Consider the following 15,702-nt stretch of genomic DNA (forward strand, 5'->3'; position numbering starts at 1 on the left):
AGCCTCCACTGACCATTCTTTTTCTAGTAATATTTTTTTCAGTTTCATATAAATTTTATTGGATATTTTTCTAATTTTTTTGAAATGGAAATAATACAAAAAGAAGGAAATTCAGTACACTAGATGCAAATTACTGGATATCACTCATTTTCTCTCCATGGAAAGCAGTTCTTTATCAACACTAAAACTATTCTAAGTTTTAGAAACAATGTTAATTTTAACTAATTGCTTATCAAGTCATTTAAAATTAGAATTTAGGATTTAGGGCTACATTCAATCACCTGTACTCATGATGGGTAGTGCCTTATTCCATGAAAAGTTCCAGCCAGTGGGGCTGCTTATGAATTAAGTGCTCTGTGTAAGAGTGGCAAACCTAGCCCTTAATCAGTGGTGTGTAAGCCTCCACTGATACATATATAAATACAAAGAGGTTACAGTGCTTGAATGAAATGACAATTCCCTTTTTAAATCAGTGCCATTTCAGTTTCCAACAGAAGACTGTAAAAGACTTGAATTGTCTAGGCTACATGCATTTCATTTTATGGTCATTGGAGAAATACACACATTACCTTTATAGTGTTTCAGTTCAAATAAGACTGGTATGAGTATAGAGGAATTTTTTCTAATGCATTCTGCTCATTTGGCTGTGGGTCAGGAGAATTGCGCACACCACTGGAGAAAAATGGGAGAGAAAAGGAAGAAGTTTGGGTTGAAATGCAGGCGGCTGTTTCTTTGCAAAAACAAAAATGATCAAAATGAAATCAATACACATTAGTTACGTGCAGAATGTAGATTCCTCTCTGACTTGCCCCACATACATCAGAAGAAATTCTGTTAAAGTCCATTGAGTTAGGCTCAGAATCAGGTGTAGGGTACACTGTGAAATCTTCTCAGAATGTAAATTTGTCTTTCATAAACTTTGCAAAGGGTTAGGATCACAATATAAATGAAACCTAACAGGAAAAGCCAAACTGTGTTTCATAAGGTGGACAGCAATGTAACCTATTCAGTTCCCAAAACCTATGGTGGAGGTTTGTGTTTAAACCTTGCATTTTGGGGACAGATTATGTAATGGCTGTAGTAATAAAATTCCAGTTTTCAAGAGAATAACTAGTTGTAAAACATGCTATTTTTTTAACTATTACTTCTAGTCAAAGCCCTTGTGTTTTTCAGGAATTGTGAAGGTCGGAATATTCGATACAAAACCTGCAGCAATAACGTGAGTCTGGCCTGTAATTTAGTTTTACTACTTTTCTTATTTCTTCAAATCAAATAATACGTAAAGTTTCATAAATTCTAATTCTTGTTTGAAATCTAATGGTGGATCATTTTCTTCCCATTCTGTATTATTGCCCACTGTTAAAGATTTGACTCTTTGCCTAATTGACACCATCAGGTTTTGAATTTACGTTTCCTGAACGGACATTATATTGTGGAATTTTATGCCATTTATGCTTGAGAATATTTTATGTGAATTATTAGGCTAATTAATCTGTTTTCATCATAGAATCATAGAATATCAGAGTTGGAAGGGACCTCAGGAGATCATCTAGTCCAACCTCCTGCTCAAAGCAGGCACAATCCCCAATTCTTTTTTTTTTGCCCCAGATCCCTAAATGGCCCCCTCAAGGACTGAATTCACAACCGTGGGTTTAGCAGGCCAATGCTCAAACCACTGAGCTATTCCCTCCATCCTAAACTAGCTAGTGCTTTTGCCTTTCAGATGAGGCATAAAACTGAGTTCTTGAGCACTTGTGGTCATGAAAGATCCCATGGCACTTTTCACAAGAGCAAGGACACTAACCCCTGTGCCCTTTTCAAATTTCAAATTGAGTAATTACTACCAGTATTTCCTCTGCACTGTCAGGCCCAGATTTTCTTACTTACACACACAATTTTGTATATTATATTTCATGCGCAATTCCCACAATTGTGTAAGCAGTTTCAGTAAATTCATATATGAGTTGACATGTGGGTATGCTGTTGTCATAACTGCGATAATTGCATGTGGAAATTTTGCATGCATTTTTGCACGTGTTTATGAAAATCAATTGTATATGGCACACTTCATAGAATTATAGAAGATTAGGGTTGGAAGAGACCTCAGGAGATCATCTAGTCCAATCCCTTGCTCAAAGCAGGACCAATCCCCAACTAAATTATCCCTGTGTTGTGCTAAATTGTCTTGTTATGTTGTTTTGTGCTGTTAAATAGCTGTCACATTTCTCCCAGAAGTTGCTGCATTTCTTTGGTTTGTAGTTAGTAAAGTACTTTGTGATCCCTCTGAATAAAAGCCTGTGTGTAAATGTACTGTAAATTGTTATAGGTTGGTTTCATGACAAGCACTCAATTCCTATCATGTTTCAGAGTAACAGCCGTGTTAGTCTGTATTCGCAAAAAGAAAAGGAGTACTTGTGGCACCTTAGAGACTAACCAATTTAATCCGATGAAGTGAGCTGTTACTCACGAAAGCTTATGCTCAAATAAATTGGTTAGTCTTTAAGGTGCCACAAGTACTCCTTTTCTTTTTGCGAATTCCTATCATGGTTTACCTCCCAGAGTAATTTGACACTGAGGTAATCCCATTCAAGAGAGGAGGGAAGGTTGTTAAAAAATTAAGACAGAAGCATATAGTTTTATTATTTAAAAAGATCCCCATTTATGTTTTGTTGTTGTGAACTTGATTCAGCCCCACTGATTCTGGGGAAGGGGCAACTGTTTTCACACAAGCACCCCTTAACCAGTGAGGCTTGCAGTGCAATTTTACCCAATGAAGTGCAGACGGTGTTTGCATCGCTGCCAGCCTCAGTAGTGGGCAGCGGTAAAGTGTGACTATCAGAGGCCTGATATTGGTGGCTACACAGGAGATATGGTGAATCACTACATCTCCAGGGAGCACTGGCTACACCCAATACTCAACCCACCACATAGAATCATAGAATATCAGGGTTGGAAGGGACCCCAGAAGGTCATCTAGTCCAACCCCCTGCTCGAAGCAGGACCAATTTCCAGTTAAATCATCCCAGCCAGGGCTTTGTCAAGCCTGACCTTAAAAACCTCTAAGGAAGGAGATTCTACCACCTCCCTAGGTAACGCATTCAAGTGTTTCACCACCCTCTTAGTAAAAAAGTTTTTCCTAATATCCAATCTAAACCTCCCCCACTGCAACTTGAGACCATTACTCCTCGTTCTGTCATCTGCTACCATTGAGAAAAGTGTAGAGCCATCCTCTTTGGAACCCCCTTTCAGGTAGTTGAAAGCAGCTATCAAATCCCCCCTCATTCTTCTCTTCTGCAGGCTAAACAATCGCAGCTCCCTCAGCCTCTCCTCATAAGTCATGTGTTCCAGACCCCTAATCATTTTTGTTGCCCTTCGCTGGACTCTCTCCAATTTATCCACGTCCTTCTTGTAGTGTGGGGTGCAAAACTGGACACAGTACTCCAGATGAGGCCTCACCAATCTTGAATAGAGGGGAATGATCACGTCCCTCGATCTGCTCGCTATGCCCCTACTTATACATCCCAAAATGCCATTGGCCTTCTTGGCAACAAGGGCACACTGCTGACTCATATCCAGCTTCTCGTCCACTGTCACCCCTAGGTCCTTTTCCGCAGAACTGCTGCCTAGCCATTCGGTCCCTAGTCTGTAGCGGTGCATTGGATTCTTCCATCCTAAGTGCAGGACCCTGCACTTATCCTTATTGAACCTCATCAGATTTCTTTTGGCCCAATCCTCCAACTTGTCTAGGTCCTTCTGTATCCTATCCCTCCCCTCCAGCGTATCTACCACTCCTCCCAGTTTAGTATCATCCGCAAATTTGCTGAGAGTGCAATCCACACCATCCTCCAGATCATTTATGAAGATATTGAACAAAACCGGCCCCAGGACCGACCCTTGGGGCACTCCACTTGATACCGGCTGCCAACTAGACATGGAGCCATTGATCACTACCCGTTGAGCCCGACAATCTAGCCAGCTTTCTTCCCACCTTATAGTGCATTCATCCAGCCCATACTTCCTTAACTTGCTGACAAGAATACTGTGGGAGACCGTGTCAAAAGCTTTGCTAAAGTCAAGAAACAATACATCCACTGCTTTCCCTTCATCCACAGAACCAGTAATCTCATCATAAAAGGCGATTAGATTAGTCAGGCATGACCTTCCCTTGGTGAATCCATGCTGGCTGTTCCTGATCACTTTCCTCTCATGCAAGTGCTTCAGGATTGATTCTTTGAGGACCTGCTCCTTGATTTTTCCAGGGACTGAGGTGAGGCTGACTGGCCTGTAGTTCCCTGGATCCTCCTTCTTCCCTTTTTTAAAGATTGGCACTACATTAGCCTTTTTCCAGTCATCCGGGACTTCCCCCGTTCGCCACGAGTTTTCAAAGATAATGGCCAATGGCTCTACAATCACAGCCGCCAATTCCTTCAGCACTCTTGGATGCAACTTGTCCGGCCCCATGGACTTGTGCACGTCCAGCTTTTCTAAATAGTCCCTAACCACCTCTATCTCCACAGAGGGCTGGCTATCTCTTCCCCATTTTGTGATGCCCAGCGCAGCAGTCTGGGAGCTGACCTTGTTAGTGAAGACAGAGGCAAAAAAAGCATTGAGTACATTAGCTTTTTCCACATCCTCTGTCACTAGGTTGCCTCCCTCATTCAGTAAGGGGCCCACACTTTCCTTGGCTTTCTTCTTGTGGCCAACATACCCGAAGAAACCCTTCTTGTTACTCTTGACATCTCTTGCTAGCTGCAGCTCCAGGTGCGATTTGGCCTTCCTGATATCATTCCTACATGCCCGAGCAATATTTTTATACTCTTCCCTGGTCATATGTCCAACCTTCCACTTCTTGTAAGCTTCTTTTTTATGTTTAAGATCCGCTAGGATTTCACCATTAAGCCAAGCTGGTCGCCTGCCATATTTACTATTCTTTCGACTCATCGGGATGGTTTGTCCCTGTAACCTCAACAGGGATTCCTTGAAATACAGCCAGCTCTCCTGGACTCCTTTCCCCTTCAAGTTAGTCCCCCAGGGGATCCTGGCCATCCGTTCCCTGAGGGAGTCGAAGTCTTCTTTCCTGAAGTCCAGGGTCCGTATCCTGCTGCTTACCTTTCTTCCCTGCGTCAGGATCCTGAACTCAACCAACTCATGGTCACTGCCTCCCAGATTCCCATCCACTTTTGCTTCCCCCACTAATTCTACCCGGTTTGTGAGCAGCAGGTCAAGAAAAGCGCCCCCCCTAGTTGGCTCCTCTAGCACTTGCGCCAGGAAATTGTCCCCTACGTTTTCCAAAAACTTCCTGGATTGTCTATGCACCGCTGTATTGCTCTCCCAGCAGATATCAGGAAAATTAAAGTCACCCATGAGAATCAGGGCATGCGATCTAGTAGCTTCCGTGAGCTGCCGGAAGAAAGCCTCATCTACCTCATCCCTCTGGTCTGGTGGTCTATAGCAGACTCCCACCACTACATCACTCTTGTTGCACACACTTCTAAACTTAATCCAGAGACACTCAGGTTTTTCTACAGTTTCGTACCGGAGCTCTGAGCAGTCATACTGCTCCCTTACATACAGTGCTACTCCCCCACCTTTTCTGCCCAGCCTGTCCTTCCTGAACAGTTTATAACCATCCATAACAGTACTCCAGTCATGTGAGTTATCCCACCAAGTCTCTGTTATTCCAATCACGTCATAGTTCCTTGACATCACCAGGACCTCCAGTTCTCCCTGCTTGTTTCCAAGGCTTTGTGCATTTGTATATAAGCACTTGAGATAACCTGTTGATCGCCCCTCATTCCCAGTATGAGGCAGGAGTCCTCCCCTCACAGACATTCCTGCCTGTGCTTACTCCCGGTATCCCGCTTTCCCACTTACCTCAGGGCTTTGGTCTCCTTCCCCCGGTGAACCTAGTTTAAAGCCCTCCTCACTAGGTTAGCCAGCCTGCTGGCAAAGATGCTCCTCCCTCTCTTCGTAAGATGGAGCCCGTCTCTGCCCAGCACTCCTCCTTCAGGGAACACCATCCCATGGTCAAAGAATCCAAAGCCTTCTCTCCGACACCACCTGCATAGCCATTCGTTGACTTCCACGATTCGACGGTCCCTACCCAGGCCTTTTCCTTCCACGGGGAGGATGGACGAGAACACCACTTGCGCCTCCAACTCCTTTATCCTTCTTCCCAGAGCCACGTAGTCCACAGTGATCCGCTCAAGGTCATTCTTGGCAGTATCATTGGTGCCCACGTGGAGAAGCAGGAACATCTACTTTCTCTGATGTGCCATCTGGCTATCAGGGTCTGTGGATGACCGGTACTAGTGACTGGGACTTCTGACCTGTTGTGGTGTTTAGGAATCAGAAATGAATGGATAGGTCAGGAGTCAGCTGCTGGAGGTGGGGTCAGACAGGAAATAGGAGCTAAAGCCAAGGATCAGCGCTGAGTTGGAAGCCGAAGAGCCTTAGCCTAGGGTTGGCACCAGATCAGTCAGTCACCAAGGTGACAGGGTTCAGGGGCAGAACAAGGCTGAGGGCAGGAACTGGGATGGGTCAAAGTTAGGAAACAGGATGAGGCAGGGAGTCAGGTTGCATATGGCAGAGTCTGTATCAGCAGCAAGCTAGGTTCTACTTGTTGCACAGATAATTTCCTATGTCTCTCTCCAGCTTAAATACTGCACCCAGCTCAATCAGGGACTCCAGAGATACTCCAGTCAGTTCCCTGTGGGTGGTACCTTTAGTGGAGCGTGAGGCCCTAGGGCTCCCAATTCTCCAGTCACTAGTAGAACCCTGCAGAATGGGGCACACAAGCACCTTGAATTGCTTTGATACCATGCACCCCAGCTTGGGCTTAACTTTCCACCACTGGGGCCAGAAGCCCAGGTTTCTGCTGGCAGAAGCTAGTGGAAACCATTTGAGTCAAGCCCAATGCATGCAAACATTGGATTCTGGAAATAAATCCAGTCACTCACCCTTTCAAGAGTAAAAGGGTAATATCAGTGCTACAACAGCTATGATCCCAAAATGAAAATACCATGTACAAGAAAATAACATAAGTAGTTTAAGTTGTCATAAACAAAAATGCAGCCAACAAGTACTCAGGCACTAAAATAAACAAGCCACTATATAAATTTTACATTTGGTGCATTCCTGATCTGGATAAACTCTGTGCCGTGTATAAAGAAATAATGCCTAGGCTCATTTGAACATATGTACTGTAACTCTACCTACACACTAATACAAAAAATTAAACATAAAATCTGTGACTCATCTTGCAAAAGCAACAACAGAAAAAAATACACATGCAGCATATAGAAAAAGGGAAGAAACATTTGAGACCCATCTGTGAGCATCTTTATGTAATAAATGGAGGGCTGCATTTTCGAAAGCTTGAGCAATCACAAAGTTAGAGCTATTGCGGGCACTCCAGATTTAAAGGATGATGCATTTAAAGGATTGATTTTGAGAATTAACAGTCTGGTTTATAAAATTGAAGTAGTTAGAGATTCAGGGTGAATTCCTAGTCCCACTGAAATCAATGAGTGTTTGAATTTTATATTTTAAAGTGACAGGTGGCCCCAAACTGGAACCTTGAATCTGAATCCCTTTGAATGTTATGGTAGTTCAGAACCTGATTGAGGTCTGAACCTGCCTTTACAGTTCTGGTTCTGTGCCATGTCTGGAAGGAGCCTAGTTTCCAATTTCAGTTCAGATGTGGCCAGAATCTCTCAAGGACCGCTGTTCTCCTGAGCTTTCAGCATAGATGATGGGAAAACTCCTGAGAAGAGTTGCTGTGGTGAGATTACCACTTATTTGGGCTGAAATCTCAAGAAAAGAGCTCATGACATTTTGGCCCCACTGAATTAAAACCTGAACTCTAGTCCCGATTTTAGCTTGAATGCAACCCTCCAGCCTACATGTAATCCAGATCTGACCAATCCAGCCCGACTTTATTTAAAATGAATTGTTATACCTATAGTATTATTTTAAAAGAATACTTCTTCTATGAGCACAATTTTAGTTCGAAAATTAGGATTTTATACCATCTTCTTTCTGTGTTAGTAGGTGTTATTGTTAACCACATGAGAAATTCAGTATATATACTGCGTAAAACTGATTGTCTGCAAATGTAATTTTGCTACATGATACATTGCACCACTAAAATCTATATTGAGGAGTACAAATGAAGCACAACTTAATATATATGTGATTTTAATGAAAAGAACAAGAATCATTTTACCAGAAAATTGGTTTCATCTGGATTTCTAATAAAATAGTAGGAAGTTCACAAAACTCCAGCACTGTATGGAGGTCCCAGAGTAATATTCATGATATTTCAATCAGAAAATGAGTTTGAACAAAAGAAATCTACATTATAAACCTGCTTACCTTTTTTGATCATAACTCCGATTCCAGTTACTTGATTCCTTAAAAATGTATGCATGTGTCAAACCTTTTTATGGGTACTTCAGAGAAATAAACTATATAGGCTATTCATTATACGCTACCCAGTGAGATTTTCAATCTTTCTTAAGCCCTCTGTTTTATATTTCCATTTTCATATACACTGTTAAATTCTAATGCTATGATGTGCAGTATGTGGAAGTGTTAAAGATAATCCCTTAGGGTCCTATTCATAGAACAAGTTGTTTGGGCCATTTCTGCATAAATTTTGTGTTCTTATGTGCCAGAAAGTCACGTTTATTTGCCAGAGTGACTTTTCCCCGAGTCAGAAATAACACTATGTAGTAACAGAGATTTGCCCACACAAACTCCATTATCAACTTCCATTATGCACAGATAATTCTTACACCTGTTCAAAATACAGTGCATTCAAATTCTCTCCTTCGCTTTCACATATTAATCACTAAGTAATGTTAACCTCATTGTACCCCACTCTGAGCATCTTGGCTGACCTATAAATATTTTTAGTCCAATAATATTTCTATCTGTATATCTCTCATCTATGTTCCTGTATCACTCACTTTTTAATTTTAGCTGTAGCAATCATACCGCTGATGCACTTATCACCGTAGAACCTATGGCTCTCAGGCCACACGTAGCTGATTAGTGCAATCACTTCCCTCAGGCCGCCTTTCATGCCTGTTTTCTAAACTTTTGAAACTCTTTCCATTCACATCTTCTCTCCTTTCCTTTCTGTTTATCTAATCGCCCTCTTCCCACAAAATTGGAACTAACGTTTGCAAACCGTCATATTTTTCACAAATCATTATATTGTTCACTCTGCTTGTATCCTCTACATCCCTTTCTTCCCACCTCTTGTCTATCTTCTCTGTTTAGATTGTAAGCTCTGCTCTCTCCATATATGTGTACTGTACATAGCACAACAGGGCCCCGATCTTGGTTGGTCTCTAGGTGCTGCTATAATACAAATAGTAAATAATAAAAATGTAGTTCTTTGGGGTCACTCCTGGGGCACTTGTTGAGTCTCTGCTTCAGTAAAGCTGAAATGTGAGGCAGGTGGATTGAGCAAAGAAACAAGAGCTGCTATGGTTCCTTCATGTCCCTCCAAGTAGCCAAGAGAGAATAGGGAAAAAAGAGAAATATCTCTTCTTTCAAGCAGCAAGAAGTGAGTGGGAGGAAAAAGTAGCTGTTGTGTAGTGTTGAGCTGGTGGGAGCTGCAAAATAACCGGTGAGTGATGTCTTGACATTATGATGTTTATGTCCTGACATTGCATCAGCACCTGGTGATCATGAGTTGTAACAACATCATGTCACAACCCTGTCTAATGACATCACTCCCTAGTTATTCTGTGGGTGGCTGTCTATGCTTGTGTCTGTGTGATGGAAAGGTGGCTCTGCAGCTGCTTAGAGCTGAGTGGCACTGCTCTGTAGTCTGACGTGCAACTTCTAACTTGATTCAGAACTGACTTCCATAAGTTATTCTTCTCCTCTAGCTGCAACTGAATTTGCTGTGACAGAAGAGAACTGTGCTGTGCCCATAAAAACTTCAGGGTCTCTTGACTCCTCTCTGCTCTTTAGGTTCTCTTCTGTGGAAGATACGAGACAGTCAAATTCTGTTGTCAATTATAACAGTGAAAGTCCTGTGAATTTCTCTGAAGTGGGAGTGCTGCACATGAGAGAAGAATTTGGTGCAGCATATATATGATGTTATTTGAGGTAGCCTCTGCATATTCCCATTTGTAGGAATGTGCAGAGGCAACACACTCAAAGAGCTACAGTAATTGTTAAGTTTCAGAGTAGCAGCCATGTTAGTCATTATTCGCAAAAAGAAAAGGAGGACTCGTGGCACCTTAGAGACTAACCAATTTATCTGAGTATAAGCTTTCGTGAGCTACAGCTAAGTAACTTCTCTTTTTCACTCACTGTGGATTTTCTAAGCAAATCTGACTCATAACTGCCAAATGAAATTGTCCTATGTTAAATACAATAATAATGCAATGTAGTAACATCTTTTTGAGCTACTTTCACTGATAAGGGTTAGCGCTGGATGAAGTTTCAAAGCACTGTCAGGGGTTTTACTGCATGGGACCCATTGACTTACAGAAGATGTTTGGCTAAAACTCTGCACACCAGTCTGAAACATTAAGGATTATTGTTTTAATAAAATATTTTACACGTTGTACAAAGAAGCCAGTAACATAATTTGATTACTATTTCGTACTAAAACTAAAATAAACAAGGTAGAGCATTGCAAAGTGGTGTAGGCTAATGAAATGGCTTCTCTGCAGTTCGTCCTGCTGTATGCATGTGGTTGAGGCGGCGGCAAGAGGATGCCTTTAAAAGGGACTCATAATCGGAGAGGAAATCTTACCCTTCTCATATAAATCTCTCTTCCAGCTACTGCAAGCTGTAGCCAGTGCTGTGAAATGTAGTTGTAAATGCATTAGCATTTTCCAGAGAGGATTTAAATCCATCAATCTGAATGGCATTGATGCATTGTTCAGGTGCAGCACAGCTAGCTGACACTTAGCAACTAGTTCCTTGAATTTAGTTTACATGTCACAGTCTTTCATTTTTATGTCAAATGAAAATAAAACTTTGTTTGTTGGAATCAGTCTCACATACGGTATGTACGTGTGGTTGGAATTCTTGGAAGAATATGCATTCAGTCTAACATATAGACTTTTTGACACTGGCCATACTTTTAAATGGAGTCTTTCGTGAGAGATTGTTTGACACACCAAATTCTTTTGTCAGATCCTTCCCAAAGTTCTTTTCATATTAATCTATGTATGCCTTCACTGCTGCCACTAGAATTTTATATTATGTTTGGGTTAAATGCTTACATGTACTAAACCTTTAAAAATCGTTTATTTAAATGTTTGTAAATGAAAAATTCCATATATTTAATAATTCAGCAGTATGTGCTTGGGGAACGAAGATATTGAGTTCTCTAAATAAAACTTAAATTACATGATCCATCATGACAAACTTGAGGTATGTTTTATTTTTAAAACTGTTTTCCCATGAAAAGGAGCATGTTTTTGTGTAAGATTATAGGACTGGGAATCAGAAGTTCTGGGCTCTACTCCTGATTCTGCCACTTGCTCCCTGTGTGAAAGTGGGCAAGCCACTTCACTTCTCTGTGTTTCTGTTTCTCTATCAGTAAAATGGGGCTAGTAAGCCATACCTTGTATGAAACTTCTTGAATGATTGTAAAACACTTTGAGATCCTGAGGTGAAAAGGAACTATGAAAGTATGAAGTATTAAATATATTGGAGACCTCATCTTAGTGATTAAAAATATGTATTCTTTTAGAGCCAATTTTTCCTACAGAATCCAATTTGAAAAACAATTTATTTGCTGTATGGACCATTGTAAAAAAGCTAGGGATATGAACTTGTGCCAGTGGGGTCACTATTATGGTAACATGCTTTACACTGTAACCTTCATAGCAAGTAGCGGATTAAGCAAAATAGATTGTTTTAATCCTTAAAGTAGGACCTCTAATATGGGCTGTCTGTTAGGTTGGGCCAATCCTTCTCCAAGCCAACGTGGGTAGTTTCTATATAATTCATCAGACACAATGATTGCAAATGAGAGGTGGTTTCTTTTTTTAAATGATTTCCTATTATTGTTTTTAGGACTGCCCTTCAGATGTTGGTGACTTCAGAGCAGAACAGTGTTCAGCCTACAATGATGTCAAGTACCAAGGACATTTTTATGAGTGGCTTCCTGTATATAATGATCCCAGTGCACCATGTGCCTTAAAGTGTCAAGCTTTGGGGAAACAATTGGTTGTGGAGCTTGCCCCAAAAGTACTAGACGGTACTCGCTGTAATATTGAATCCCTGGATATGTGTATCAGTGGAATATGTCAGGTATGTCAGTATTGTCTGTCTAAAGTGTCCTTTCATGAGACATTTTTCTTTTATTATAGAATATTAAGGCATGATGGAAGGCACATTTGTTTGGGTTTTGCATGTAAAATTGTTTTGTTCTGTTCTTGTTTATCTTTATACCCTGGAACATGACTACTAACATTTCTGTAGGCACTAGCAGTTCTTAAATACAACCCATTGTAGAAAGTTTTGTCTTCTACGTTTATTCATAAGCACCTAACTGTCATGGCCATAGATATTGTATAGGTTAATAATATTAAATAGCATCCATATTCAGAGCTTGGTTCTCAGACATCTAGCCAACTATAATCTGTGTACTCTATCAAAACGAGCTAGTTCGCTGTTCTCTAGTATGCCCATCACTCTGGCATCTGAGCAAATTGGATAAAATAACACTTGTTCTGAAGGAGTGTATTCTTCACTCTAGCCTTGTATTTCATTAAGGCCTCGCTCCTGTCCCCACTGAAGCAATAACAGGCTTGCTATTAACTTCTGTGGCTGCAGGATTGGGGTAATATGTGTGTTATTCCTATTATTTATTTCTAGGGAAGCATTCCTAGCCTGTGCACCAAGTCTTCTTATTGTGAGAAGGCTTTCACAAAGACATGCTTCTGTATAGTAAGATCCAGGGAACTTCTCATTTATGGACAGAAATTCTATAGTAGAAGACCTGGCACTGAGAGAGCTTTACCCACAGCACCCAGAACCATATGTGAAGCTCTGTCAGACACCAAATTCCTGCTTAACATGGCTGCTGTGGTGTGCCTTGAAGAGAGAGCCAATGCCTGGCTGTCAGGACCCAGTCCAGGGAGTGTTCTGTAGATTAGGAGCAAGACTAACATTGGAGTGAATCTAGTATTGGCTTGGAAATGAATGTAGCACCCACGGCATCAGAGTGAAATTTTGCTGTTGGTCTGTATTAGCTGGCAGGTGGTCCACTGCTTGTAGAACCAAATGAAACTTCCTTGTGGCTTTTACTTTCATATCCAGGTTTAGCCCATTGCAGTACCCGAGCCTAGTGGTGATGAATGCATGGATCTCCATGGCTAGGCCTGGAACCCAAAGATGTACACAGCATTTCTGGCTAATGTTATTATGTGGGTGTCCTGGAATAGCAAGACATCCAGCAGGGCCTCAGTACTGTGTGCTACCTTGACAATCCAGGGATAAATATGCATGATGGGGGGATGCCATAGCTTTGCATAGTTCTTTAAAAAACTTCCCTCTTACCTTAATCATCTCTTCTCCTCTCTGCTTTTGTTTTAGCCATCTGATACTCATTCAGGTGTGCAACCCTCCTGGCTCCACTCATGTTCCTTCCCCGCTCCCTCTAGCCTACCCAGTATACACCCCTTCTCCTTACTTGGAAACTACCCAGGCTGAGAGGCTTCTAGAGGTGGGTGGGGGATGGTGGTGCACAGGCAAGTGAGCTCCACTAGTGCATGGAAGGGGTGAAATAAACGTACAAAGGGTGCTCTGCATGCATGGTTATATGAGGCATTATTTGGGCCACTGTGGGCAATACTTCTTAGTGGCTCAACCAGAACCTACTCACCTGTTTTACTTAGGACAATGTTGAGAATAACTTTTCTTGTTGTGTACTGTAGAACTAGCTGTTCCAAGAAGCAATCGTTCCAGGTGTTGAGAATCATTGTAGAAGGGATAGTCAGTATGTGCTATGCCTAAGCTAATAGATTTTTAGGATAATTTTACTAGGCGCAATAATATATATAATTGGAATTATATCATCCATGCAAGCAAAAACAGAAGAAGAAAAGAATGGTCATATTTGAGGCTTGCCAGCCTTGCCAGTTTCCCATTAGCAAAGGAATATTGTGCCCCTGGTTTAATGTATAGTACACATTTATATAGCATGGATATGGTATTGCAATTAGACTCCTTCTCTCTGCAAGTGGCTATTGCTATATTAAATGCCTAAAACTTGTGTGACTTAGAAATGAATGACACGGCCTGATGAGTGAAGTAGTTCTGTTATAGGGGAAAATTTGACACATTTGGCAAAAGACTGGTGCATGGATTACAGCAACCCTAGTATGTGATCTGGACCTTACTGTTGGTTTTATGTGACTTTTATGTATTCTGTACTCCCAATACCAGTCACGCCAACACATAATTCATCCGCTGCCTCTGAAATAGAAAAACAATTTTATACAGTGATCCCATTAAAGAGTCAGCATTTGCCAACAGAACCACACAGTGGTCTCTGATACTGCCCCATTTCCCCTTATCTTTGAAATAGAAGTTAACTGTAGTAACTGTGGGAGCAGTTGGCAAATATTGATTTTTATTATTTTTTTTAGTGGTATCTCCAGTATTTAGAGCAGCTTTCATCTTGGAGGATGACAAAGTGCTTCACAGAGTATCACTGAGGTGCCCAGAGTATCATTTAAACACAACCACTGCTGTTGGGGTGCAGAGTGGCAGGCATGTGGGATATAACACACTGCAAGCAGCACAGAAGGGTGTGTTTTGCCAGGATTTTGGGGCTCTCACAAAGAACGCCATGGGACTTCCAGTGTCTACTGTAAGTTCCTACCCTCTCCCCAAGTATGCTGCATGGAGTTTATATATCTGAGAAGTTTGAATCCAGCCTACCAGTATTTGAACTTGTGGAGAACAATTTAAATATATATTTATAAGAGCTTCCCTGAGTGTCTCTTTCTAGTATCACGAGGTGCTCCTATGCTCTGTATGGCTGACACCAAGTACTTTGAGCTATATATGTTCAGTTATTAGAATAACCCAGATGGTAGTGTTAGTTTAATTCCTGAGACAGGCAGAGGGAGCCCTGTTACATAGTTAAAGGTAATGGAATGACCCAAGAACTCTTCTTCATCGTGCCTCTTTTCATTATTGTTTCTACTAATTTAAGTGCGAAGATTCTTCAGCATCTGTTGGGGGAAAAAATAAATGCTTAGAACACTAGTGTGCCCTGTGCTATGACTTGTGGGTTTGGGTCGAGTGCTTCCTAATTTCATCCAACCTCAATAAACTGTTAGACACTTTTTCTCTGATCCCTCTAAGTTACTGCTTATTGCCACAGTATTTGTGCACAAACATAAGATTCCTTCTTTCGCCTGCTCTTGCTGCTGAAATCCTTTTGTGATTGCACAACCCAGTATGGGCTTTTGCTCCATAGAGAGAATAAAAATCAAAATGTATTATACTTTGGTGAGGTATGGAATGAATAGTTTAAAGCAGTGGTTCTCAACCAGGAGCCCGTGGCCCCAGGGGGGCCTGCATGCAGGTTTCAGAGGGTCTGCCAAGCAGGGCCAGCATTAGACTTGCTGGGGCCCAGTACAGAAATCTGAAGCCCCATCCCATTGGGCTGAAGCCCGGGGCCACATGCCCTGCCATCCAGGGCTG

The 15,702-nt window shown here is 41.6% G+C and overlaps 1 protein-coding gene across 7 annotated transcripts in view; it reads left to right on the forward strand.

The window, feature by feature from the left end:
• The window catches only part of ADAMTSL3 (ADAMTS like 3), a 279,320-nt gene that overhangs the window by 131,587 nt on the left and 132,031 nt on the right, over window positions 1-15,702 (forward strand). For all 7 annotated transcript variants that reach the window (XM_073304072.1, XM_073304073.1, XM_073304071.1 and 4 more), the window contains exons 5-6: window positions 1,174-1,219; window positions 12,058-12,294. In XM_073304072.1, the coding sequence (XP_073160173.1) occupies window positions 1,174-1,219; window positions 12,058-12,294 (283 nt within the window). The remainder of the gene's footprint in view (window positions 1-1,173; window positions 1,220-12,057; window positions 12,295-15,702) is intronic.

This window comes from Lepidochelys kempii, chromosome 10 (assembly GCF_965140265.1).
Source record: "Lepidochelys kempii isolate rLepKem1 chromosome 10, rLepKem1.hap2, whole genome shotgun sequence".
Taxonomy (NCBI): Eukaryota; Metazoa; Chordata; order Testudines; family Cheloniidae; genus Lepidochelys; species Lepidochelys kempii.